The sequence below is a fragment of the Chinchilla lanigera genome, unplaced genomic scaffold (assembly GCF_000276665.1).
Source record: "Chinchilla lanigera isolate Chin_1 unplaced genomic scaffold, ChiLan1.0 scaffold00049, whole genome shotgun sequence".
Lineage (NCBI taxonomy): Eukaryota > Metazoa > Chordata > Mammalia > Rodentia > Chinchillidae > Chinchilla > Chinchilla lanigera.
This window is the reverse complement of record NW_004955450.1, coordinates 4,248,990-4,273,116: the sequence shown is the minus strand read 5'-3', so window position 1 is coordinate 4,273,116 and position 24,127 is coordinate 4,248,990. Positions and strand designations below refer to the sequence as shown.

The 24,127-nt window shown below is 36.0% G+C and overlaps 1 protein-coding gene across 5 annotated transcripts in view; it reads left to right on the top strand.

Annotated features, from left to right (window-relative positions):
* The window catches only part of Neo1 (neogenin 1), a gene marked incomplete at its 5' end in the record, with an annotated part of 133,830 nt that overhangs the window by 51,881 nt on the left and 57,822 nt on the right, over positions 1 to 24,127 (top strand). For 3 of the 5 annotated variants that reach the window (XM_013519002.1, XM_013519003.1, XM_013519000.1), the window contains 1 exon segment: positions 20,561 to 20,720. In XM_013519002.1, coding sequence (XP_013374456.1) covers positions 20,561 to 20,720 — 160 coding nt within the window. 5 annotated transcript variants of the gene reach the window in all.

The following is a 24,127-nucleotide window of genomic DNA, read 5'->3' as shown; positions in this document are numbered from 1 at the left end:
ACACACACACACACACACACACACACTTAGGCATTCTCATACCATTAACATTAGTTAGCTATCTCAGAGGTCTGAATTTCCCAGAGTGGAATATTTGAGTGTGTGTGTGTGTGTGTGTAGAAACAGAGAGCATTTCCCACATCTCTTTGATAATAGTGTGTCCTTGTTTGTTTCTTAGTGACCTATTAGTATTTAGGGAAGTTTGGAAAACATTAATGTAGGCATATTTAATAGAGAATGAACTAAATTGAGATTAGTAAACCATGGTGTACCAGCCACATCCAGCCCACTTCCAGTTTTTGTAAACAAAGTTTTATTGAAACATGTTTCAAACACGTTTGTTCAGAGATTATCTATTTATTGTATGGTCATTTTCACACTGTAATGACAGAGGTGAGTAATTTAGACAAAGAAAAGGGCTGGCCTGTAAAACCTAAAATATACTCTCTAGCCCTTTACAGAAAGTTTGTCAACCTCTGGACTATATGACATGTTACTTAGGCCTGATAGTTTGTGATTCTTTTATTACTGGTCAGTGTTTTATTTACAGCCTTTTGAATGAGAAAAGGTAGGATCCAGGGAGGAAAAAGACAAAAGACTGAGGAGGGAGAAGAATATGAGGATAAGAGAAGAAAGTCAGGTATGGTATCTGAATAAGTACGAGAAGTAGCACTTACAGATATTGTGTTAATACACCTTTGTGTCTCACCTCTGCAAGACACACCTGCTAGAAACACAATGAAGATATTGAAAGAGGAAAGAAATCTGTTGTGATAGAGCTTATCTTCATATGCAGTACGCACCTTCTTTTAAAATATTTAGAGTATTTGAACTTCTTTGACACAGTCATACTCTGTAGAACAGTTTTCTGATTCCCACTTAACATGTGTGGCTGTGTATACTGGTCCTCAGCCTGCTGAAACACTAATGAGATTTCAGAGTTATAGTTAAAAAAATTATAAAACATTTGTACCACATCACCACAAAACAATACCTAGCCAAACTGGGAAGGAGAAACTGAGTTTTGTTGTGTTGTTTTATTTTGTTTCTTTGAGACACGGTCTCGCTATGAAGTTCAGGCTAGCCTGGACTCACTGTGTAGCCCAGGTTGGCCTTAAACTCTCAGCAATCCTCCTGCTTCAGCCTCCCAAGTGAGGGGATTACAGGCATGTGTCAGCATGCCTGGTGAGTTTTGTTTGAAATATGCTTTCTAATGAAAACATTCAGAATACAACTGTTAATGTTTAACTTATTATGTGTTTTATTAATAACTGCAACTATTGATTTTGGATCTTGTATCCTTTAAAATATTCAGTTGAACATAAACACTCTTATTTTTACTTACTGCCATTTTAAATTAATATTGTCTTTTTAAATGTCTTTTGAATGATACTTTCAAAAAAGCATTATCATTTAAATTATTGCACATATGTTAAGAGTAATAAAAAGTAGGGGGAAATATCTATGCTTTTATTCACTAACTTTTTATTGGCCTTTCTTCCTGGGCATTTAAATTTAAAAATAGATTCCAAAATTATCACAAGACTGGAATATAAAAACACAGAAATAGGCTTTTTTTTTATATGTCCTTTCATACTGTCTTGATAATGGGCAGTTTTTTAGATCCGGTACAGGAAGGAAGGTTGATGAAAAGGGAGTAACATGAGCTTGTTTTCAGTAAAGGAAATTCACACTTTACCAACCCAGTTGATGACTTCTAGAATATTGTGGCCGTGGTAGATAAGGATGCATATTGAACATAGCCTTTTTTTTTTGACGGGAACATTTGTCCAAAATTCCATAGAGTATCTGAGGTTAGTATTGAATAATAGAAGTTTTGGAATAAGTGACTAATGGCCTGGCATGATTAAAAGTTGGCTAGGTAGCAGGAAATTTGTAGTCATTAGTGAGATATTTGAAATCTGAAGCACTGGAATATTCAATAGTTGGCACTGGTGTTAATCAAAGGATAAATTCTGATCGGTAATTTTCCTTTTTTTGTGGCAGTAATTATAATTTTTGGGAAAGTTTTTACTCAAAGTAACCGTTGTAATATGACTTCTTAACCATGAATTCTGTGTCTAGGAACTTCCTGAGGTTGAAAATGAATCTTTTCTCAATGCTTGAGTTCTAGACCTTGTCTCTGGTTAAGCAGACGAGAATGATTACTGAGCGAATGAATCTGGGACTAAAACTCTGTGATTTTTTTTCTATGAAATGGGAGGAATTAAATTAAATGATCTCTTAGATTCCTTATCACTCCAAGTACTCTGTTAAATGCAGGTGTTCTTAGAAACTATGATGTGTTAGACCTTTTGTAGCTAACATATTGACGGGTTGAGGCACTTCCAGTTAATAAATTTATGTCACCTGCCATAACATGTGTAACAACCCTTACGCTAGAAATCTGAAATATGTTTCCCGTTCCCTGTGGTGAGATCATTAACCTAGACATCTGTTTCCTTATCTATAAGTATAAACAATAATCTCTATATAGCACACCCTAGAGGAGCAAATAATATAATAGTATATAAAAGATTTGTAAGTTGTAACTTTAAGGTGTTGGTAATTTGGAAAAACACAAAGACAAAAGCACCCATGGGAATTACTAGTTAGCATTAAAGTAAGTGAAAATGAAGATAAAATGTTAACTTCATGAAGCAAAGTTTTAAAAAGTTTTTAAAGTAGACAACAGAAATCCACTTAGTATTCATTTAGATCACTTCATTTTGCAAAACAAGAAAGTAATCTTTTAAGACCAGATAGAAAAGTGCCTGAAACAGTCTGGTTAAAACTAATCTAAAACTAAAATATTTTAAAATACAGCACCTGTTCATTGTCAAAAATAAGAATGTATGATTGATACAAAAAGAAAATGAACTTTTTAATTCTTCCTTGATCTTATTTTCTTAGTTATCCCTTGTTTTTAAAAAACACTTTATTCATTCAGGAAATATATGTTGATTTTTTTTTTGGTACTGGGAATCAAACTCAGGACCTTGCACTTGCTAGGTAGGCACTTGTGCTGCTGAGCTATAATTCTCAGCCCTGGAAATACATGTTGAGAAAATTCTATATGTTATATAAAATTGTATGTTCGTTTTGCTAAGTGTTGGGTTGCAATAGTTAGACAAAAGCAGGTGTGGTTATCTGCTGTTATAGGGTTTACTTTCTTTTCTTGGAGACAGTACACAAGTAAAATGAATAAATAAAATAATTGCATGTTTTATATCTACCTAAAGGAAATAAAAAGAATCCCTTTAGTTAAAGAATTGGTGGGGAGAATGGGATTTATTTTAAATAGACAGAACTTGAAACAATGATATTTATGTTGAAACCTGAAATATTAGAAGGAGCCTGTGTGTGTTTGGCACATATACATACATATACACATATGCATATGCACATTTAGGTATATACTTTTATCTCCTGAAAAGAAATATTTTGTGACTTTACATTAACCAGTATTTTGTAGACATATTGGTGCTCACAGGTTTATCTTTTTTTGACTTGAGATGTGTTTTTAAGTTACCAATAGTGGTGAGTTTTTTTTTTTAATGAAATTTAAGAATAATTTAAGATTTCTATACCCTTTTATCAAACAGTCCTATTCATTATCATTTATCTTGCAGAGGTACTCACCAGGTCTTTAAAATTTGTGTATGTTAGATTATCATAAACAACCTAATCAATACAGCCAACAAAGGGGATTAGTTAAATACATTTATACAATGGAATACTAGATAGCACTTAAGAATGAGGTAACTCTACGTATAGAAAATTTCCGATTGTATTGTTAATCAAGTTGCAGAAAAGTATGTGTAGTCTGTTTCTTTTATGAAAAAGTTGAGAAGGAAGGAAATAAGAGTATATATGCTTATATGTGTAGTAAAGGTCTACAAGGCTATACAACAATGTGCTAATGGTGGTTACAGCTAAAGAATGAGATTGGAGAAGTCCATAGTTGGGGAGTAAAAGACAAATAACATACAGTAAATTTTTTGAAAGTGAAATACAAAAAATCTGTTACAAATTAGAGTTTCTTTTTTTTTTGTTGTTTTTTTTTGGTTTTTTTTTTTGGTTTTTCTCCGGTACCAGGAACCGAACTCATGACCTTGCGCTTGCCAGGCAGGCTCTTTGCCGCTGAGCTAAATCCCCAGTCCCTAGAGTTTCACTTAAATCTATACCTAAAGATTTATACTTTGTTCAAGGTAGTTTTAAACTCTGTTTTTTTATTTCTTAAAACAAAAAGCTGTAGGAGAAAAAGTAGGTAAAGAATATTTGGTGATTTCTCCAAATACTAGTTATTATAGCATAATTCTTTCTGCAAGATGAACTGTGCCATATAGATTTGAAGATGAGTAAGCAAAATTTACTAAAATATTTAAAATATTTGCTTTTGTTAAACCAAGTGTTTTATTGAGTATATAGCTCCATAAATAGAGATATACAGTCATCAGGGCTACTCTGTAGGATATTAAAAGAGATAATATGAAGTCATAGTCTAGCTAGAATAGAGATCTGAATAAAGTTTAGCTCAGCTGGAGACTCAGTTAAGTGACTTGCCTTAAAATAACTAGTTACCATGAAAATCAGGACTAATATGTAAGATTTTACTTTCAAAATTGATACCATTTTAGCAAGTTTAATGTTTCCAGACAAAAAATGATTTACATTCTCTATTTTCATTTGTGTTCTCTTACTTTCAAATTCAGTCTTTTAAGTCAGTATTGTGGTTATACAATTTAAGAACTTTTATCCTTTTGTGTCAACATTTTAAATGCTACTTCTGCCTCATAACTATTATAATGCTGTCCTATACTTACTGACAAGGTAGGTCAGATGCATTGTTTTGCTAGTGTGACCATGCATCTTGTGGAGCTGAGACAATCTTAGTTTACGTCTTTATCCCAGCATAATAACCAAAGGAACTTTCTCCCACTCTTAGAAGTATTACTGTTGGCAGTATATTCATGGTCACCCCAGTTATTGCCAATTGGTTGCATCTGAAAGGTTGTATGCAATGCAAGGGTAAAGATTTTAGACTGTGTATTTAAATAATTGTAATGCAGACTGTGCTAAATGCCATCATGTTAGCTGAACATGGAAGAAAGATTCATCTTGAATGTCAAAATAAGGCTTAAAGTGCATTTGAAGCATAGCTACCAGCTCAGTTTACCAGTGTTCAAAGAGGTCTAAGTATAGGACTACACATCAGGAAAAGTGTGTGTAGACCAGATTATTTAATACCGAGGCAAAGCAGTAGGATTTGTTGAGCAGTTGGAAGACCAGTAATTTTTAAGTACATGAGAAAACAAGTAGCAGTTAAGAGGATTAACATAGTGGAGGTGTGTGAAGTGTTTCAGAGAGGAAAATAACTTTGTGATAGTGGTTAAGGTTTTGTACCAAGTCAGATGTGATGTTTAAAGCCCTCAACCATGTGGTAGCAAAAGAGAAACTTTTTTTAATCCTTTCATGGCTCCTACAAAGTATAATATTTACTAAATGTAGGTAGATATTCCTACCAAAGAGAGTGGAGCCAGATTTATGACCCAGTGGATAGGTAAGGTAAGAGAAATGAAAAGATTGGAGTTTTACACTCAGTGGAAGTACAGAGGAAATCTTTGATAAATCTAAGGTTAGTTATTAAGGTTATATTTAATCTACTTAGATTAACAAAATTTGTCCCTATTATAATTGAGTTATAGTGGATGCTGTTTTTACATAGCTTTGGCAAGGTAAACATATAGTTCATTTAATGTGGAATACTGGTTTCACTTTGATAAAAGTTATAAATTTTAAGACCAGAACTTGTGCATTGTCCAGACAATAATTTAATGCCTCAGTGACAATTTTTGATGTTTGGCAGTTAAGTAGATGTCCTGCAGATCACCTTTCTGAACACTGAAGTTGGATTTAGAAATTATCAGAAAGCAAGCTTCAGTTTGAATTTGATGTGACTATTTTGTTATAAAGAAAGAATTCATTATGCAGTGCTAAAACACCAGAAGGAAGATAGTATGTCTGAATATCTTTTAAGTGGTAGCTATATTTAAATGATGCTAAATTATAGAATAATGTCATAGTTGGCAGAATATCATTTGGATTGGAAAGACATCACTGATAATCTGGCTTCTTGATTTCATACAGCTTCAGTGTTGGATTAGTATGTTTTTGATTTTAAATTATGGTAGCGTTGGCATTGAAAATATCTCCCAACTGATGCATGCATAAGAGACCCCCAAGAAATAAAAAGTATGGCATAATTTGATACGCAATTTAAGAACTTTTATCCTTTTGTGTCAACATTTTAAATGCTACTTCTGCCTCATAACTATTGTAATGCTGTCCTAGTATTTTAGCAGTATTTTGAAACAAACCTTTGTTTGCCACCACAATTAATGCCTGAGTTTCCTCTTACACAGTATACAACTGAGCACTGTAGGCCTCAAGTGGTAAAATAAGTGGGACACTTTTTAGCTGAATTCCAGATTGGTGCTGGTTTTCTCCTGACTTTTAGTATTTCTCATCAGCTTATCCTTTGCAAATTTGTGTAGTTGTAGTTTTCTTTCTTTTTGTTAGAGATCTTGATTGGGACTACTTGAATTCTATTGCTTTTTGCACAGTCTGAAGAACACTGCTGGATTTCTGAATCTCAAAAATGCTAATGCTTTTTCTTCCTCAACCCATCTTGGAAAGTTGATTATGATTAAAGAAAATCATTAAGCACATTGAAACAAAATCACTTTTTTATTGATCTAAATAGGCAACAAGCAAAATACATTTACATAGTTTTTGTCTTCCTTTCTTCTGGAGTGTTGAGATCTACTGGGGAGATGGCATTTTGGTTTAGGATGAAAGAGAAAGCTGTAGCTTTTCTGGGCTTACTCCTCTGGTAGATGCGTCATTAACATGTGGCACACCTTTTTTAATGAGTGCTTTTGATGTCAGGAAAAAGTCAGATGACTTCCTTAAAATGGAAACATCCCTCATGCACACAAGAATGGGAGGAGTATTTTGTGTTCATTTTATTTTATAACTTCCTTCAATTGTTTATATAAGTCATATGTTTAAAACAGCAGTCTGGCAGGGCTGCTTATCAGAGTACACGTGTACTAAAAACTCCCCAAAAGAATGTGCTCCTGTGTGATCATCTTAGTTCTTCTCCACCTTTGAGAATTACCTCCTCAGAGAAGGAACTGTGACATCTGTGAAATCATCACTTGGAATTGTTACTTCCTTGCTTGGAAACAATCAGTTTTGAAAATATGTAGCTTTGGCTGTTTTTGTGAGTTTATGTTGATGTTGTACTTTGTCCCTCATCAGTCTTCAAGCTGTTTGGCTACTGTGTTGATGGATACTTCAGTGTAGGGGTAGTTCTGAATTGCTTCATTTTGGAAGTAAATATTGTTCTCTTAAAAACCAATGAAACTGAGTATCATATTCATAAGAATCAATTAAAATTGGGCCTCAGGCTGTTGGAAAATCCCACTGGGATTTTCTGGTATAGTCTCTCTCCCTTGATCAAACCTCAGACATTTGTGCTCCTCAGATCTGCACTTACCTTACTGTAATTGAGCCAATGACCCTGCATCTCTCCATTCATTGGAATTTGATATTCTTTTTGTGACCTAATGCCTGGTCCATTTTTGGTGATGATTCTATGGGTTTTAAGTTTTCTGAATATTATGATTTGTAAGTACTTACTAGATCAAACTTTTGTTCCTCACATTTTGTAGAGTTTTGCCTACCTAATTGGTTAATTTCTAAGATTATATTTCCAGTAAAGTATGATTTAATTCTTGAATTTCTAACTGTTACTGTTTTATCTGTTCAGAATTGTGTTAGGAATCATGACTTCCTGGTGGATCACTGTTTTCATCAAATCTAAGACACTGGATTATAAGATGCCACCTGGTTTCAAAGATGTTAAAATATTAAAAAATGCATCTCAGAATCAAGAGAATATGGTATTTGGTTTACAGCAGAGAGCACTTGTTTTGTCTTGGTTATTTCTTATTGTGGTCAAACTTTTTGTCGGATACTGACTTTTGTGCTTTCTTTTTAATAGCATTACTTCAGATACAGTTTCTGTTTTTCCATTTTCTCACAGTTGTTGCCCTTTTGTTAGAGTTATCAGCTATAGACAGCTTTACACTTAATGTTCTTACGAGTTCTGCCATCCTAATTTGTTCTTTTCTAGTTATCAAATGGCTACTCTAAAAGATTGACACGTATAAACTGTGGTGTTGTTTTCCCCCAGCAGCATTTAGAGTTAATCTTGATCTCCTTCCCCTCGGCACATGATTAAAACACTATCAGGCTTTCACTGCCTTCTTGCTCATGTACTGTTTTTTCTTTCAACCTATATTCTCTGAGCCACAATTTCTACTTTTTCTGATTGATTCATTTTTATTTACTTTTCCTAATTATATTTTATAGTACATTTCTCAGGAAGGTTATAAAAGAAATAAAGCTTAAGCCTTTGCATGTCTGAAAAAATATTATTTTCCCTCAAGTAAAGTTTCATTGTCATTTGTTAGCATACTGTTAGGATTGATTTCTCATTCCTTTGTTGATTTAATTTACCTACTTTATTCTGTGGAAGCTTTCAGGATTTTTATATTTATCTTTTGAATCTGAAATTTTATGGCATGGATTTTTCTTTTTGCACCTCCAATAGGTATTGTCCAGTATTGAGTGGTTCCTAACAATTTGCATCTGATTTGGTGTAGAAAACTTTTATGATTGTTACATATTTGATTATTTATTGCTCTTGGTACTTACTCTGTTGTCTCCTCTTAATTTTTTTTTAAATGCTACATCTTGTCAAGTGTTATGGCTGGAAGAACTCCTAGAATTACTTTCTGGTCTACTAGTTTTATTTTTTAGTCCAGTTTTTCTGTGTGCGCACACGCACCCGTATGTACACATTGGCCATGTTACAGATGGAATCCAGGGCCCTCTGCATGATAGGCAAACATTCTATCACTGAGCTACATTCCTAACCCTCTGCCTATATTCTTAAGGACCTATAGTTTAAGATTTAGTTTAAGATTTACAGAAAAGTTATGGAGATAGAGTTCCCATATATCCCACACCACTTCCCCTTCTGTTAACGTCTTACATTAGTACAGTATATTTGTGATAGATACATTTTTCTTAGCTGAAGTCCATGCTTTATCCGATTCCTTTTTCTATTCCAGGACACTGTAGGTTAGCACATAACATTTAGTTTGCATTTCTCAGTAGGATCCTCTTGGCCATGACGTTTTTCAGAGGTGTTTTGTTTTGGTGACCTTAACAGTTTTAAGGAACACTGGCGATTTAGCCTTTGTCACCTGGTTGAGCTAGTGTTTGTTGGGTTTCTTCACTAGAAAGTTATTCTTTTTTCATCTCTCCAGTTTGTACTCTTTGGAAGGAAGGAACTACACGCAGCTCATTCCTAAAGACTAGGGGGTTATGTTCCACCTCCTTGAGGGCAAGGTATCTACAGACTATTTGGAATTCTTTTACGGAGGAGTTTTGTCCATTGCCTTCCACTTACTTATTCAATCATTTGCTAATACAGTAATGATTTTTGTGTTTTGTTCTTGAGGTTTATTGTTCTGTAGCTTTCTGGTAATGTCTTTTTTTAAATTAGTCTATATTAATATTAAATGATGATGGGGTGTATTTTGAGAAGTTAGTACATACATTTAACATACCTTAATTTCAATCCCATTTCCTCTTTTTCCTCTCCCTTCCCACTTAACCCCTTCCTCATCTCCAGAAGTCTCCCTCCTGGTCTCCACTCTTGTTTAGTTATTTATAGTTTATGTACATTCTAGACTTCTCATATAAGAGAAGTCATATGATACTTATCTTTCCAAATCTGGCTAATTTCACTTAACGGAATGACTTCTGCTTGCATCCATTGTCCTGCAAATGACTTGATGTCATTCCTCTTTATGGTTAAGTAGTATTCTATTGTGTACATATACCACATATTTTCCTTACCTGTTGATGGGCATCTAGGCTGTTTTTAGCTAGCTATTCACAGCTTAGCTATTGTAAATTGTGCTACCATAAACAGGAGTATGCATGTATCACTGTAGTATGCAATCCTTAATTCTTTCAGGAAAGTGTTTACGAAGACTTTTACTTGAGTTTTATTTGACTCATTGAGGTTTTCATTCCCAGAATTTCTGCTTGGTTCTTTTTGAAACTTAAGTGAAGTAGTCTTTCCTATCCTGGATTGTCTTCCTTAGTTTGCTCAACTGGTTATTTGTCCCTTCTTTGATCCATTGATCATTTTACTATTTTTTTTAATTCTTGAAAAGTTCACAGCTTTATCATTATGCAGTGTCCTTCTTTATCACCTATATAATCTTACTGGTTCTGAAGTCTGTTTTGTCTAAAATTAATATGTTAATATAATAAATCTATACCAGGTTTCTTTTGATGAGTGATAGTATAATATCTCATTTTTTTATCCCTTGATGTTTTTGACTCAATTGTGACTTTTCGTCATGTGTTTTTTTTAAATGAAATGATACATAACTATAATCTTTAATGCTCATTGAAAACTTTCCTCTTCTACCAGACTTCGCTGTAGACTTTTCTGTGTTCTTTTATTTTAACCCACCACTATCTTTTAGGAATTCTTCAACATTTTAATTTTAAGGATGGCATCATTTCTTACACAAGTAGTAGTTTCTTTGATTCAAAAAACTTTGGAAGGGAAGGCAAGGATGAGTGCTTAGTCCAACTTGATCCGGTCTCATTCACTTTCAGTCATGAATTGCTTTGCTGTTGTTAATAGTAGTAAGTTAAGATTCATGGCACACTCTGCTAAGAAACACTAAATCTTTTAAATATGTTAACTCTTTTACATCAACACAGTAACGTGAATACTGTAATTATTTGTATGTGTGCTTAAGAAAACCAAAGTGTACAACTGTTAAGTAACCTGCCTAGGATCACAGAACTAATGTTATATGTCAGAGCTGGTGTATGACCTGGCCTGTCTGACTTACTGGACTAGAGAACTATTTAGTGCAGAGTACTAAACACTCTAGTACTATGAATATGTAGCTTCTACCCTACGAAACTGAGTTCAGTTCCTTGTGTATCTCATACTTCATCATTTAAATTGTTTGCTGCATGTTTGCCTCACTTCTGCCAAGAGCAAATCCTATACATCTTTTAAGGTCCAGTTTTGAATGCCGCCTGAGCGGCAGTGTTTTTGGCAGTTTTCCAACAGAAAGAAAAGCCTTACTATTGACCTCATTTTACATTTATTTGACCTCCCTTCTATCACTTTCTACTTTGTGTATAATATAGTTATTGATGCATGCAATTTCTTCCCTATAGAACTGTAAGATCACTGGGAAAAGGATTTGTATCCATCATGTAAGCCATCAGTCACTTACTTTAATAATTGCTAGCATTTCTGAGTATGTATCATTTTAATAAATATTACTCCCAAATAATAAGTATTTATTTATGTGATTGCTATCTTTAACTTATAAATTCATCCTTTTAAATCTGTTTCTGTATCACAGTTGTTGGCTCATTATAAATATTTGTATGAATTTATTTAAATACAAGTAAAGGATCTTGAGCATATCTATTTTAATCCTGCTTTGAGAATTAATGTTCATGAATATTGATGAAATGGCAAATGATTTTACAATTAAAAGAGCTCCTCACTATATGAGCATTGGTAAAGCTACTTGAATATGCATTTCAAGGAGATTCAAAATATTTGAGTCATTTGCATGCTAACTAAACATTTTGATTTTTCCTTCTAGATGTTAAATAGTATTGATTATAGTGTGGAAGGTATAGTATCAAAATATAGTATAGTGTAGTATCAAGTATAGTATCAAAAGTAGGCAGCAAATAAATCATTGTTTCTGTCACATAAACCTTGAAGGAAAATAACATACCTATCAAGCCTTAAACTTGATGTCAGAATTTCTCAAAGGAGATTATAAGGTATGTTTCTTTTAAATAAAACACAGGAAAGATGTTTGTGGCATTTCAGATTTTTAGCAAGACTGTGTTTTTCTGTTTCAGAAAATCAGAATCATAAGAACTAATTTTTTTCCTATACAGTTACAATCTTTATGGCAATCCTTACCATTTTCCTGTGGTAGGGTATTCTTTGTCGTAAAACATTTACATTTAAGGTAAAAATCTGTCAGTATTTTCTAAAGCTTTTTTCTTACCTGTACTTTGAACCTATAGAATCTATAAAGTCATAGGATTTTTGTATTCCCTTGACAGCCACTGTGAAGCACCCAGTAGAGTGGGATAGCACACAACCATTTGGCCGTATCTGTTGTTTTTTTTAAATGAATCTTCTGAAAGCAGATGTTTATAAATTAATTACGATAATGTAAAAGGGTGCTAATTCTGAATGGTTGTTGTTATGTACCATTATTCTTCTGCTTTAATTTTCTTTAATTTGATATCAGTTTGAATTTGGAAATAGTGATAAATTTTATTTTTGAAGGGAAGAAGGAATTTGTCTTAAGCTTCTCACGACTGTCCATGAAATATGACTTATCTGTTGAGAACCATTATTGGGAACACCAGTGTACATCTTGAACTTGTAACTGCTCCATATTTTTCAGTGGCTTCTTATGTGACAGATAACTCTCAGGAGCAAATAATATGCAGTTCTTCTCACATTTGCTAGTGTTTTTATTTTTAATAGAATGCTATGATTAATAGCTTAGTATAATTATATCCCCATTGAGTGTAAACGCTTCATCTGAATCTCTTTAATCTGAAGGAATACTTGTTTTATGGGACTTTTTTTTTTTTTTTTGCTTGTCAGAGTTGGTTGTTTTTAAATTGTTTCCTTTGAACTATTTGGGGGGTATTCTATCAGAATCATGGAATAGGACCTAGAATGAATACTGATATCTGTGAACATTTATGCATACTTGTTTTATAACTTAGAATGAGACAAGCACATATAGCAATTATGATTGGTTTTCTAATGAAAGTTATAAAAAAAAAAAAATAGCTTGCTTCTGGCCTCCTAGTGTTGTGGAGATAATGTCTGATAGATGCAATCTGGAATGGCAAGGTGCTTTTACTGAGTCTTTTTTCTTTCAACTCAAACATAAATATGGTTTGAGAAAAGAGAGGGACAAGAAAAAAACTATTGAAAAGAAAAGGAGACAAATTATTAACTGAGTTTACCCAAAATAGCTGTCGTATTTCATCCCAAATGGAGTTTGTGTTGTCCTGTTCGTTGTTAGCGAATATTTATAAAGTGGTGGGCCCAGAAATGTACTTGACCTTTCGTCCTAAAACTGAAGCCAAAACAGGCTTTCAGGAACTAGCTGGCATCATGTTTCAAGCTTTCAAACACACAAACCTTTGGCTTAGCATTTTCACTTCTAGGAGTTCTGCCCACAGAAATAGTTACACATGTACACAGAGATACATGTGTAGGAAAGTTTGCAGAAAAATTGAGAGTAGAAGCCAAAAAATTAAATAATGGCTACAGCCCACATATGAGGAACAATAAGGGAATGATTAAGTTGTGCTATAGCTATACTGTGGAACATCTTACAGTAATTAGGAACACTGAGACTTGTTTTTATGTTCTGACAGGAGAAGCTCTTAGGCATATTTCATCATATAGCAGTTTGCAAACAAGATACTTATTATCCTCTTTCCATATTTGTATGCTTATTGAAGTATATTTGTGTTGGTCATCTTTCTGTTGCTATACCAAAATGCAGTGCCATCAGAAAGAAAGCTATTTTACTAGTCTAAAATAACCAGCAGTAGTATTTGGGAGGTGATGAAAAGGGGAACCTAAATCCCTTTACTGTATGTACTTCTGTATTGTATGCAGTACTTTCATAACAAGCTTACTGCTTTTTTATTTTTAAACAGTGTGAAATAGTTTGGCAACTGCTGGTGGTTTTCAGGCACTTGCTTTCTCCAGTAGATTCTACTGTATGGTATCTCAGGTAGTATCTAGTCAAGGCTCCGCAGACTGGATTACTGTTTGAAGAAGAGGTATTAGGATCAGATAAGAATGAGAAATGCTAGGTTAACAAAAAAATGGTTTTCTGTTATAGAATTGCTAGTGATGGTGAACATAAAAGCATGCGTGGCAAACCTCCAGTCTCCCACATTTGATTGTTGTTATCTTTGTGATGCTGTGTCTGTTAACATTTCCCAAAAGTAGTGCTCTGTGGAACTGTATGTCTGTTCACACGGCAGTTGTATTTAGAGTAATGTTCATCATGTGAATCTGACTCTGTGCAGATTAATAACGCCATGGACATCCTGAGAATGATGAATTGAATTGATTCCTTTACATAAGGAAATGAAGGGTTAGGGAGAAAGCGCTTTTCCCAGGAGACTCTCCTGACTTGGGAAGAAGTTCAGAAATTTTGAAAGAAATTTGGGTTTCAAAAATAAAACTTGAATGTGCCTAATGAGAGTTTACTTCACTGACGTGAATGGGTTTCAGATTAGGATAATTGGATCTACTTAATCAGGTTCAACAGGTCCAGCCAAGAATTTAAGGATCCCCATCATCAGAAACTGTTACAGGCATATGTATGTTGGTTAAACTCAGACTACAAGTAAACTTTTATCAGTCACATCCAGAGTGTTAAAACTAGGAACCATCAACCACAGGGAAACTAGAGTTGAAAGTGAGTTCTCAGAAAATCTAGGAGTAGCTCTGATGACTTCTGTAAGTAACATAAGCAAAAAAGAAGAAGCAGCCTGATGCTTCTTGAGGTCCTCACAGAGCTCGCCTCATCTCGCTTCAGCCTGGGCTACTTAGAAGCCTGGGGAGGCCATTAGATTTCAGAGACTGAGTGTGCGGCTGCTGCCAAGTATTTAAGCAGCAGGTCCCAGCTAACATTGTTTTGGATGTTCATGTTTGGAAATCTGATACATTTTCTTAAACATTTCTCAGTTGCCTTTGACTTGAGCCAGACTTATATGGTGCTTATTGCTGTACAAATAGGAACAGTGTGAATAATGAAGGTGAAAGTCCGTTCTTGTTCAGTAGCTGGCCAGAGCAAGAGTGCAGCATGTCCAGGAAGTGAGTCTAGAAAGCAAGTTTGGGACCAGTCTGTGGAGGACTCTGAACTCTGTGGTGAGGCGTTGAGACTTATTCTGTGGGTCATTTTTGGAGCAGGGGAATGATATGATCAGAACTTTCACTTTTAGCAGTGAAAGTGCCTGAAAGGCAGAAGGGAAAGAAACTAAAATAAATCCTGTTTTCAAAGATTTTTAATTGCATTTAGCCTAGAGATCTGTGTGTTTCTTTTATACTTTGGGCACATAGGTAACTAAATGAAATTTGTAAATATTTTTGAGTTCGTTTCTGGACATTTTAATTTTGTAAAGACTTTAGATAGGTTAGTTTTAAACTTCGGTGTTTTGAGCAACAAATGTCCTGGGCTGCCATGTGAGTGCTGCTGTTCTATATTAGAGGGAAAGTACTTTTAATAGTTTCAACTAGCCAGTCTTTGATTTCTTTTTTTTCTTTCTTATTCTTTTTTTTTTTGTATCGAGAATTGAACTCAGGACCTTGTGCTTGCCAGGCAGACACTTGTGCCACTGAGCTATACCCCTGGCCTTCATTTCTTTATTTTTAACAACTTTATTGAGTATAATTTATTTACATTGCATAAAATTCACCTAAAATGTTTGCCACACCCACAGAAATTGTCTTGCCCATTTGTAGTAAGTACATATCCCAGCCAGTCATAGGTAATCAGTGATTTGCTTTCTATCTCTATAAAAGTGCCCTTCGTAGTCATTTTCTATAAATGGAATCACATAATATGTAGCTTTTTCTGGTGGCTTATTTCATTTAGCATAAAACTTTCACAATTGTTCACATAGTAGCACATATTATTGCCAAATAGTATCCCATTGTATAGCTGGCCCTCATTTTGTTTATCTATTAATGAATTGGTAGTCATTTGGGTTGTTAGCAGTATAAACTAGTATTATAATGAATATTGTTACAACAAATGTCCATCTCTGTGTAGTGAGTTGTTTTTATTTCTCTTGGTTAAATTTCTAAGAATATAGAATTCTGAATCATAGAGTATATTTTAATAGTTGCTTTGAAATATTTTTAAATAATGATGTCCCTTCTGAGATATTTTGTATTGATGGCAGTCGTGCCCCCAGTTTGAGTTGCACTTTGTTTTATTGCATCTTTTCACCTTCTGTTGCCTCTCAGGTATTTGAATAACATTTTGAAGCAACTGTGAATTCTGACTCTTCCCCTCACTCCCCTAGCAGTTCTTGTTTTGTTGTTCAGTCACTTACCTGGACTAAACCTCCCTTCCCCAGAGTGTGCAACCACTGATGTTTCTGCTGAGTTTAGGGGTTTTATTATCTTGTTTTTGTTTTGTAAGGGTCTGTATCTATAGATTTGGTTTCATGGGGGTGACCCTGGTGTCTGTAAATTAACATTTAGCCAAAGATTGGTCACAAGTTGTGCTCAAATACCTCAGTAAGCCTGCCACTCTGAATTGGTGGATGTTTGTGTGGTTTGGGGAATATTTTTCAAACTTTGAGTTAATTTTTAGTTTGCCCCACCTCTGCTTTCTACCTGTGCATGGGTTCCATCTGCCAGGGATGTGTGGGAGGCTTGGGCCTGCTCCAGTCTCTGGAGTACATAACACAGCTTCTAGTTAACCTGGGAGCTTTCTGTTGCTTTCTCACCTTGTGACACACCTTGCTCCACAGCGAGTCAGTCCATCACCCATTGCTTGCCCCTAAAAAGGTCACATCTTCAGGCTGGGGGAACATAGACACTATTTTGTTGCTGTTGTTTCGGGGTTTTTGTTTTTTGTTTTTTGTTTTGCCTTTTTTTGAGATAGGGTTTTGCTATGCAGTTCAGGCTGGCCTTGAACTTACTTTGTAACCCAGGTGGGCCTCAAACTCAGAACGATCCTCCTGCCTCAGCCTCCTGAGTGCTAGGAGTACAGGCATGCACCACCACCCCTGGCTCATAGGTACTGTTTTTATCTGAAGTATGATAGTTTCATGAATAAATATTTCTCTGCTTGCTATATGCTTTTGATCAGTTTCCAGTCGTTAACAGTTTATTCAGCTTTGTGGTTCTTTTGGGAACAAGAATCTACTAACTTCCTTAAACCATCATGCCAGAAGTCCAAAGTCCCAATACACAGCATCTTGCCCTTGATTCTGGTGCATCTTAATTGCCTGCTTGATTCTCTGTGTATGTCTGTTACCTGCTCAGCAAGGACATGAAACAGCAGCAATAGAACCCATGTGGGGAAAGAACACTGAGACAATAATAGACATGGATTTTTTCTGTAGTTAAGTTCATTAGGCCATTTACAATAACTTGGCATTTTTGCACTCATTCCCTGTTTAACAGATAAAATACACTTGCTTTATAAATGGTACATTATTATATAAAAATTTATATACTATATATGATTCAACAGCTAAAATGATTAAAATAATTTCCTTCTTTAAGAAGATTCTAGAAACATTGGTCTCTGTTGACTAAGATTTACCTGAATTTTCTTCCATTTATTAATTAATAAATATTCATTTATTGATCATCTAAACAGACACAGTGAGTGATGAAGCAGGCACAGATCTTGTCCTTCAGGAGTGTATAAGTTACTGTGTTCAGTGTAAACATGAGCAGTATAAATAGGAAGTGCTGGAAGCGGTGAATGACTTACAGATATGGGCTGTAGAAATTTAGTAGGGCAGTGGAATTTTCCTGAGGGATTCCATTGCCGTCCCTTACTCCCTTCACCTAGTCCTCTACCTGCTTTGCTTTGCTTGTTCTCTTTCTCTCCCTCCTCTTTCTCTTTCTCTCTCTTTTTCTCTCTGTCTCTCTCTGTCTCTTTCTCTCTCTCTCTCTCTCTCTCTCTCTCTGTCTCTGTCTCTATCTGTCTGTCTGTCTCTCTCATAGAAAGTATTTGAGAGAAAGAAAGCTTCTGTTTAAGAGGGACAGAACGGGGTCCTGAGTGGGATCTACTTTCGTAGTTACATACTTTGCCTGTTACCATTTTAAAGCTGGTTGTGGTAATAAACAACCTGTACACGGTGCTTCCCCATGTACTTTCTTACTTGCTCTTGTTCAGGTTTAAGTCAGCCTGGGACGCAGAGAGGGAGCATGACTGTTCCCCGTTTACAAATACGAAGACTGATAATCAGACAGACTAACTGACTTGCCTACCCTTACACTATTAGGCAGGGGCAAGGTCAAGTTTTGAACATAGGATTTTGGTCTCTTTTCAATATGGTCTGCTGGCTTTCACATGACAAACTTCCTGCCTCTTCAGGAGTAGCTGGCTGGGAGCTGTGGCTTGGTAAGTCAGTTCAGAGTATGGAGGCAGCAGAGCAAACTGTTCAGGCTACTCTGGGAACCATTACCCAGTAGGGGTTTTTAATGATTTAATTTTATGGTAATTAGATCTGTATCTCCAGTTGCATTTATACTTTTCTTGTGTTGGATTATTACTTTAGACAAAGCATGTTCAAAACCAAATTTACCATCTTCCCTTCAGTCTGTTCTCTTAATATTCCCTTTGTCCGTTAGTGACATCTCCCTCTGCCCAGTCAGTCAAGTCAGAACCCTAGAAGTCTTTGACTCCTTCCTATCCTTGATCCCAGCATCTAATCCTGTCATCCCACCAAACCTCACAGAGCTGTTGTGTGAATAAGCTGTCATAATATATGAGAAAGAACTCTGAAAGCTGTGAGTGGGAGACATTTATTTCTTCTGAGGTGACACGTCTGTTGAAGCATATGGGGCAAGAATAAGTTCTCAAGGGCCATTTAGACTTGACTTTGTTACACTGACACTTGTTTCAGTGAATATGAACTCACATCTAGAGAAAAACTTGATTACATTTTATAGCAGTCTGCACTTCTAAAAAGCATTTCCATTGCGGTAGTGAAAAAGAATGAAATAAGAGAGGATAGGTGATTTGCCCAAAGTAGCACAGCAACCAGTGGTACATCCAGACTGGAAGTCAAGTTCCCAGCCTCCTACTGATTAAATCCAGAGGCCTCTTAGCCCAAAAACTAAAACTGGTTTTACTAGTCCACCACTTACTGTCACCTAGGACAACTGACTTAGCCTTTTTAAATATCGGTCTGTTCATATAAGATAAAGATTAGGTGATAGTGCCGATTTCTTCAGGTTGTTGTGAGGCTGGGGTGACCTAGAAGGATTAGAGAACCATGTAGAAGTGGTATTGGATTACTCTTTCTCCAGTTCCACCTATCTAGAAGCCTCAGGTTCTTTTCTGCCGTTCCCTTAGAGAATCAATTTCACTTGGCATGTTTGTTTTTTTTATATAATGCTTCATTTAGACTCTTTTACAGTCCACAGATTTCCAGGTTATTGTTCTGCAACTTCATTCAAAACTTGGGCCACAATTTTTATGTTTTCTTTCCTGCCTGTCTTCTGATTTTCCCATTAAATTTATGATACAATGGCACAGTTCCTGTTTTGGGGATCAAACCCACAGCCTCATACACGTACCAGGCAGTCACTGTACCACTGAGTTTGGCTCTAACCATTTGGCCCTTTGACACAATTCTAATTAATTAGCTCTTTTAATTAAAAATTGTGAGATTAAACTTGGAATTTCTGAAGTTGGTTTTAGGTTCAGTATTAGGAGTAAACTTCTAAAACCAGAACTGTCCTACAGTAGAACGGGTAGCCTTCAGAAGTATCCAAGTCACCCTTCGCCTCAGGTATATAGACAGAGGCTTTGACTAGTCCCACTGCTTTATCTCTGTATCCAGTCCCTGAGAGCCAGAAGCCACTGTAAAGTACATTGTAGTGAGGATTGTAACAAATAGTTAAGCTACTACCTATTAGATTTTTGTGTCTGGAATTTTTGATTCAGAATTTCATACTGTCATAGTTAAATGAATTGACAGGATGAAAAATAAAAGTATAAGTTAGCAAAGTAAGGAAGGTTGTCACTTCCTTGGGTCCACACAGAGAGCTCTGCAATGAGGTCACGAAAATCTGGAATCACTTTTGAGGGTAACTAGTCTCGTCCATACTACATACAGTCTGTATTTCAATAAAGTAGAAGGTACTGCTGTCAGTCATATTATGAGGTTTTATATGCAAAGTTTGATAGATGTTGCATGCTGCTTTTAGGAGTAAAAAAATTACTTGGGCACTACTGTGTCCTTTGAGATGAGTTATTGTCAGCTCTCCCCCTCCGTGTCCCTTACCCACAACCATTACGGTGACCAGAAAGTCTGCTTGTTCTGCAGTGATGTGTCTTGAATAGTGCCCATTAGTTTTCAGTAGTTACCCCTGGCCTGCATGTTAGCCTTCAGTTTAATGGCCTTTTTTATGTTCATTCATTTTATTTTATTTCCCATCGTGGTTTTGTTTATTTCTTTTTTGTTTTTTGTTTTTTCTGTTCTCTTTTTAAAAACCGTCGTGGTTTGCCCTTCATATTCCCCAATGTTTGCACATGACAAGATGTTGCCATCCCAACATTACCTCCCACTTCACTGACCAGTGCCACTACTGACCATCTAGCGCCAGCCACAGCGGGACCACTGCCTTCAGCGCCTCGAGATGTTGTGGCCTCCCTCGTCTCTACCCGCTTCATCAAACTGACATGGCGGACACCTGCGTCTGATCCTCATGGGGACAACCTCACCTACTCTGTATTCTACACCAAGGAGGGCATTGCTAGGTAAGTGCTGGTGGCCTGCAGTTAGATCCGCTCCACCTACTCATGCTCTCCCAAGCTCTGTGTTGCACAGGATCTCTATCAATTCTCAGTCCAGAAAGTATGGTCACTGTCCCACATCTTTTCCTATTTTAAGTGTTGAAGTAAATTTTCACACAGACCAAAGTTCTGATACTCTTTCCTGTCTTTCTGTGATAATTTGGGGAGAGGGTAAATAGAGCTACTGAGGCTGCAAGTATTCAAATATAACCAGTTACCCTTTTTTCTAAGATTCAGTCAGCATTGGATCCTAGAAATTAAGGGAGACTTAATTTATTAAAGTAATATTAAGTGAATATAGGTCTGCACCCTTATGCTGTATGGGCTGCTGAGCTCCAGATATCTCCTTGATGATGTAAAAGTAGTTACAGTGACTAATTTTCCAAAAACATTATTTTAAACTCCTCTCCATCCCCACCCCTCTTCAGAGCTCACATGACTTTTCCTTTGTTTATAGAATACCTACCATCTCCAGACCCCTTTAGTCCAGAGCCTGGTTTTAATTTGTCTGCCCTTACCTGCCTCCCTCAGTTGAACTCACTTTCTAATGACACCAATCTAATTTTTATCACTATAGCATTTTTTCCCAGTCCTCTCCCTTGCTTCACATCAAATTAAGAAAGATAAAATACTGTTTTAGTTAGGATCCTAACATACCAAAAGAAGCTGGTATTTCTACTAAGGTGCTTACATTTGATATGCGCACATTGTATTTGATGCCAAACTAGCGAACTCAGCAAAAGTAGAACTTCTTTAATATTCAGTAAGTTTGAATGACATTGAGATATGTGAGTGACATAATTTGGGCCTGATAGATGGAGCTGCATACTGGTAATATTTACCTGAATCCTGTTGTATTGGTCACCTTTCTATGGCTGGAACAAAATACCCAACACTCACAAATTAAAGGAAGATAGGTTTATTTGGCTTATATTTCCCAGTATGTTCCATCCAAAGTTGGCTGGCTCCAAGGCAGAAACAGCATGGTGGAAGGGCCTTGACAAGAACAGCTGTTCATCTCCTGGCAGCCAGGAAGCAAAGAGCCAGGGGAAGAGCCAGGATAAAGAACACACCCTTCCAGGTCACATCCCCCATTGACCTACCTACGTCTTCTGACCAGGTTCCACTTCCTAACAGCATGGTCAGCTATAAACTTACCAATGGACTAATCCATAGCGCCCCATAATCCAGTCGTCTTGCAGAAGCCCCATCTCTGAACATGAGACTTTCAGGGATCATTTTAAATCTAAATCATAACAACTATACCGGAGGTTTTGAATAAGTGAGTTCTGTATACAAAAAGATAAAACATTATTACCAGCCCAAAAGTTTCAGCCTCAGTCTTAAAATATCTCCAGTAGACCTTGGAATCTCATTGCAAATCTCACAGGAGTTCACAGAATGAAGAAAGCATTTCGTAGTTCTTGTGGATAATAAGCTGTTTTTACAATAGGACCTTTGTCATTGTTGTTCAATATATCAGAAATACATTTCCCTCACAAAGAACTCTGTGTAGCTACTTGCCTGTCATCCTCAGATGACACCTCCTCAGGCCTTCTCTGCGTACCCACCCACACTTAGCCCTCAGTCACCTTCACACTGTGGTGTAGTGAAATCACCTCGTTTCTGTGCCAGCTGTTAAATTTTCAGAAAATTTTGCAAGCCTGATGACATGAATTGGCAATTGGAAATGGTGTTTGGTATAGGTCTTTACAGTGACCAAATGCATAAGCCAGCATCTGTTGCTAAGCATCTACCACAACAGTGCTGCTCCATTTTGTTGGTTTGCGTTATTTTGCTTTTGTCTTGGAATTTTTTCTGAGCGTTTAGCATTCTTTAAATTTTTTTGTTGATATATATTGTGTTTATTTTGTTCAATAGAATATCCCCTGTACTTGGAATAGAGCATGGCGTGTAGTAGCACTAAATAAATGCTTATTAGATTATAAATCAGTTTTAGTCATTGGAAAAGTAGATTATTCATGAAATTGTGTTGCGGTAATTGTCATTTACTGGGGAAAGTAAGTTCTCATTTTACGTTGTGTACAACATAGATAAGGAGACAAATTCAGGTAAATATCGGTTAGGGTAAATATAGGTAAATAGATAAATATTTTTAAAATTTACATTAGAAAAAATATAGAAACTTTTTTATTATTTGGGAAGTTGGAAAGGCCTTTTAAGAGATAGAAAACTGAGCCACGTGTAGTGGTGCAGGCCTGTAATTCCAGTACTCGGGAGGCTGAGGCAGGAGGATCCTCGCAAGTTTGAGACCAGCCTGGGCTACACAAAGTGAGCTGAAGGCTAGCCTGAACTGCTTAGCAAGACCCTGTCTCAAAAAGCCAAAAAAAAAAAAAAAAGAGAGAGATAGAAAACTCAGAAGCCATAACAAGATAGATAACATGTATTGTATAGCAATATAAAGTTCTCATGTACTAAAACAGAAACAGGATCAACATATCAAGTGACAAGTTGGAAAAAAAATTGTAGCATTTATAAAGGACTGTATTGACACCTGATCTATATTAAGAGCTTCTATAAATCATAAGTTAAAGATAGGTATTCCAAAAGACAAATGATATAAGCAGGCAATTCTGAGAAGTTAGTGGGTAGCCCTTGAAACATTAAAACTTATTTCCCCATCACTAGCAATCTTGGAAATGCCAAAATTATGTTTGGTTTTTAATCTGTATGGCTGACAAAATTCTATATCCAGTACTAAATAAGTTGAAAGCTGGAAAGAAATGCTAGGCTATTGGTGGCAGCATTAAGTCCTTAGGAAAGGTGATTTGGTTAAACTTTTAAATCTCTGTGTGTGTGTGTGTGTGTGTGTGTGTGTGTGTGTGTGTGTGTGTGTGTGTGTCTGGGCTGGTACTAGGGATTGAGCCAGCACCTTCACACTGGACTACATCCTCAACCCTTTTTACTTTTGTTTGGAAACAGGGCCTTGCTAAGTTGCCTAGGCTTGGCTTAAACTTGCAATCCTCCTGCCTCATCCTCCCAGAGTTCTGGGATTTTAGGCAAGTTTTAAAATTTTTTAGTGCACATGGCCTTCATTCTAACAATTACACTAACAGACATCTGCCATATATGAGGGTGGAACAGAAAATATTGTACGTGTTTAAATTTTAAAAATGTATTCCCTATAGAAGACATTTCCATTAATTTCCCTCAGATCACTTCCCCTGGCATTGAATACACTTATCCTCTTGTTCTTGCCAGTTTCTGAAGCAATTTTGGCAGTCTTCTTTCCTAAGTGCCTTTGAGTTGTGATCAAAAATATGATGAAATGCTGCTGCCAAGCATCATCCAAAGGAAAAACAGTTCTTAAAAACATTATAGTATGTCCTCATCGATGGGATCTGGCATTG